We start from the raw sequence: 5097 nt of genomic DNA on the forward strand, positions 1-5097 counted from the left end.
CAAACTGGGGTAAATGATAAGGTTTTTATTTGTGTCGTGTGACACTGTGACACTTGGGCAAAGAAAATGAGGATTACAAAAAATAACTAGCAGCTCAAACCATGTTTTGTTTTATGGGGCTTAAATGTGATAATAATTTAGGATGTACATTGTGTGAGCCTGACATATTGAAATTGAGAAAAACATTTGTCATGCTACTGATGTGAATTTAAGAGATTTTTGGTTCAACATATGGATATTGTGTATAAATGTGAATATTTAGGCTATAACAAGTGTATTCAGCTGATTTGGTTGGAAAATCAGTTTGACTGTTTTGAATGTGTGAATAAATGTAAATAATAATGTAAGACATGAATAGTCCTCAAATTAACCCTCAAGAGGGAAAGAAACTTTAGGTGATAATCTGCACCTACACCTACAATGCTGGTGAAAACAATTCAAAAACACCCTGAATTCATACACAACTCAGTTTGAGCACATGAAAACTACTGGGATTCTGTAATGTAGTTTAAAATCTTGAATGAACTTTATTCACAAACTGGCCTCTTCTTAACCAGCAACTCAATAATATCTCAGACTCACAGATTCACCCCATTACTAATATGGAATGGAAACAGTTCATATAACCCACCAACAGAGGGCGCTCTACTCATTTGACAGAATTCGACAGTGACTCTCGTCAATATCAACAGCTCTCCTCTGGGAAACAGGTGAGTCACATTACAAGGAAAGAAAAGAGAAACAACAATAACCCAATTTGAAACAGAAAGTGAAAAACTAGAGGACATTAGTAAACCATATGAGGAATTACTGAAATAGATAAGTAGATAAGTTTAACTCTTCTTCACTTCATCTTTTATCATTGGTCCTGGAGTCACAGTGCTCTGCCCTTTGTCTTGTCACAACTGTCTACTACTTTCTTGACCTTTAATGACCCCAGCCCTTTCCCTCCCCCTCACATCCTGATAATCACACTGACTTGCCATTTTGTTTCACTATTCAGATGATGAAGAAATCTAAGATGTGGGCAGTGATTTAGAGGTCAGGAACAAAACTAATAGAGAACATGCTGGTTCCTGTTTATATACTGTTGTTATATATACTGTTGTTGTATATACTGTTGCTGTTATAATGTTTATATACTGACTGCAGTGTGACAGGAAGTGTTGATCCGTCTTGTTGTACCCTCTTTTGTTTCCTAATCTCAATATGAAAATTAGTTAGAAGTTAGAAATCATAGTTTAAAAGGGTTTCATTTTTTGTTTTATTGCTGTTTGACAATGATTTTGAGGATGACAATGACAACTAAATGACAATGTTTAACAACTGTTCTTCTGCTTAACCACAATTATTCTGCTGACATGGATTTAGTGCAGCAATGAGCATTAGACATGTTGCCAATAAATATTAAAACATGTTAATATAATTTTAGTTTCAAAATAGTATCAGTACCAGTGAATGAAAACTAGAGTTCATAGTGCATCACCAATACACCAAACAGATCATACAGACCGAAGTAAATGTAAAGTAAACAGGATATGCTGTAAACGTGACAAATCATGTTGTTGCTGTTTGAGGTTTGAGGGAATGTGAGTTGTTGTTTTTTTTTAAACAAAGCCTCCTCAGTGTTATTAATACTTTCTTTGGACATCTAAAAATAATAACAGTATCAAACTGATAAAACTTGTTTTGCAGTTAATAACAACCAGTAACCTTTATAAGGCACTCATTGAAACACAAAATGTCAAGCCTTAAAGAGTTATTGGTTGCAACTCAAAGTCAATGAAGTTACCATATATGGTTCCTCAACGGTCTAGAGTAAAACATTTACCAAAAAGTCTATATATAAAAAATCCACATGGTTCTACAACCTCACAGAGAGGCATGAGGAGTTACAGAATATAGTTATTCACCCAATAAAGGGTTAAGGTGCACAAAAAATGTAAGATGGTGATGACTTAATATGAATAGAATAATAATTTTGACATATTAATCCAATTTCTCAAGAAGTGGAGTTTTTTATAAACTGTTTCCTCAGCAAAACACACCCATTCAAGTACCATTCATTTAACTGCTGGGTGTAACCATGTATGTACCATCACTGTTGCTGATAATGAAACAGATGCATGCCAGCAGCCTAAGCCTGATTAAAAAAAAGATATTACTTTTAGCTGACATGTATGAGGGCCCATCCAAACTAAACCAATTGCATGAGGCCCACATTTTACAGGATGTGTTTGAAAGGTGCTAAACACAGAATATAATGTGATCACCACTAGTCCACTGTCAGTAACCACAGGAGAGAGGAAGTCCCGCTCACATTATGCTGCTTGTGCACATACAGTCTCAGTGGTATTACACACAGCTGAACACAAACACAGTGAATGCATTATAGTCTAACTTTATACGACACATTTTACTTGACTGGAACTCTGCTTTATTAAGCAGTCTCTACAGAGATACTGTTCAGTCACTGTCTCAGTCCTACTTACTACTAGTTGATTTTGATAAGGGAAGTAAAACTGATACAGACAGACAGAGGGAAGACTGGAATAAAAAATAATTCACAGTTCTCCCAAAACATAGAGACTTCCTCTCTCCCTGTGACTGAACCAAACCAAACATAAAGTGAATATTAGTCCAGGGTAATAGCATTTAAGTGGTCTTGTTTTGGAGACGGGCTACCTTCCTCAGTTGCATCTCCTTCATGTCACTTGAATTTCATCTATTAAATGACAAAATTTCTCATTAAATGAATAATCTGCTCTAATCAGTTTGATTGACAGGAGAAATGATCAGAGGGGCAGAGTTCACGCCGCCATGATTAATACCGGGACTGAAGAATGGACAGAGTTGGTGAGTGAAGGAGCAGTCAGTGAAGGAGTAGAGATGAACTGCAGCATCTACATCATAAAAGGAGACCAAACCCTCGTCGTAACTCACATAAACCCCTATCTTCTGAGGCCTGGAGCTCAGGCTGAGTTTGACAGGAGGGCTGGTGAGAGCTAGGTACTCATTCCCATTCCTCAAACACACAGCCCAGTAGCCATTAGCTGGGCTCAGTGGGATTATTCCCTTCCTGCAGACTGACCCTTTGACCACTCCCAGAGTCCAGTCAGTTTTACCTGTAACCTGAACTTCGTAGTAAAACCGTCCTGAAGTGAAAGTCTGCTGTGCTAAGACATTGACATAAAGAGAAAATCTCTCTGAGTTGTCGGACAGGTCCCTCCTCGTGTCACCACACCACACTTGTTTCCCATCATTAGACAGCATGAGCCAGGGGTTGGCTGTGTCGGGTTCCAGAATCATATCCACTGCATAATGCTGGACCCTCTTCAGCTTGGCCTCATGCAGCAGCCGCCTCTTCTCTGTGCTGAAAGTGTCCTCTAGCTGAGTCACAGCTTCCATCACAGTCCCCTCATATGATGGTGGACGCAAGCTGAGCTCTGTCCAGGTCTTGCATGGTGGAGCTGTAGTTAGGGAAGTGAAGGTCTGGAGGAGATGAAGGTGGTCATGAGTGCATGAGAGCTGCTGCACCTCAGAAGTTCTCTTAACCAGTGAAGAGATTTCTTGTTCCAGTTCTTTAATGAAGCCGTTGGCGTGTTCCTCGCTTCTTCTCTGCCTGTCTTCGATCATCTCTATGAGTTCATTTAGGCCTCGCTCTGCGTTCTGCATTATGATTGTGTAGATCCGAACTCCATGTGCGATCTCTCTCTCTGCGTCTTCCTTACTATGCATTTTTAAGCGTTCCAACTGCTGGATGTTCAGTCGCCTCTCCTGGATCATGTGCTGGATTTCAGCCTCTGCCTGCTGCAGCTCAGCCTTTTTTGCTTCATATTTGTCTTTTAAAGAAGCAAAGTTGTGTGTCACATGGTCTGAAACAGTGCAGTGCGAGCACACACATGTCTGATCAGTGTTGCAGAAAAGCTCCAGAGGTTTTTTGTGTTTGGTGCACACTCTGCCCTCCATGTTCTCCATGGGATCAATCAGCTCATGTTTTTTCAGGCTGTCAGCTGACAGGTGAGGATCCAGGTGAATCCCACAGTAGGAGGCCAAACATGTCAAGCAGGACTTTAGTGCTTTCAGTTTGGTTCCAGTGCAGACATCACAGGAGACTTCTCCTGGTTTGGCGATTTGTATCTCAGAGTCAATGCTGCTTTTCTTTCCGACTGACTGTTTGAACTCAGCAGCCATCTCTGATATGAAAGTGTTAACAGGCAGCTCAGGTCGTGCTTTAAAACTCTTTTTACACATGGGACATTGATACTTAGCACTGTTAATGTTCCAGTGCTGAGTGATGCAGTTTTTACAGAAGTTGTGCCCACATGGTATAGTGACAGGAGCAGTGAACACATCCAGACAGATGCAACAGAGGAACTGCTCTTCAGACAGCATGCAGCTTGTGGCTGACATGTTGACCCACTAAGAACAAAAGTGAAAGTAAAAGTCAAATAAAGCTACATATTAAATATCCTGAAATTATATGTAAATTGGATTACTGGTAAATTAGGTAGAATAATTAGATTTTTACAACACATCACTTGGAAATGTTATATTTATTAGTACATTTCTATGTTAATTGTGGTTATTTAAAATGCAGTAAATGTATAGTGACTGTACCTGTATAGGTTGAACAGAGGTGAAAGGAGAAAAGCCTGGTGATCCTGATGAAGTTTTATTAATCCTCAGACAGAAACCCAGAGGGACCTGCGTCTGCTGCAGCCTGGTAGCTCTGAGGTACTCTAACAACAGTTTTCTCCACCTCCACTCATGCTCCGCCTCCCTTGTCTTCCAAACTAGGTATTGTGGTTTTCCTGCTTTTGTGTTTGTTTTGCATGGTACATTACACAGTAAGGCTGGCCCTACACTGACTGGAATGCAGTGTGTGGATTGGGTGACACATAAGTCAAAACAGTGTTTCACTTTGCCAAAACTCTCCATACAATCAATACAGTCACATGATGACATCTAAAAAGACACACACCCTTCTTCTTTACAACTTGACTTAGTGTTATTCAGTGCTTATGAGAAAAAGGTGTTGCTTTTAAATGTACTTCATGAAATCCAATGAGATTCAAAGAGAAACTTAAGTTCTTT

General features: G+C 39.6%; 1 protein-coding gene across 1 annotated transcript; it reads right to left on the reverse strand.

The window, feature by feature from the left end:
- Positions 1–2766: 2766 nt before the first annotated feature.
- On the reverse strand, positions 2767–4413 carry LOC128369174 (E3 ubiquitin-protein ligase TRIM39-like). The gene has a single exon (XM_053330165.1). The coding sequence runs from the start codon at positions 4411–4413 to the stop codon at positions 2767–2769; it is 1647 nt and encodes a 548-aa protein (XP_053186140.1).
- Positions 4414–5097: the final 684 nt, after the last annotated feature.

The sequence above is a fragment of the Scomber japonicus genome, chromosome 12 (genome assembly GCF_027409825.1).
Source record: "Scomber japonicus isolate fScoJap1 chromosome 12, fScoJap1.pri, whole genome shotgun sequence".
NCBI lineage: Eukaryota > Metazoa > Chordata > Actinopteri > Scombriformes > Scombridae > Scomber > Scomber japonicus.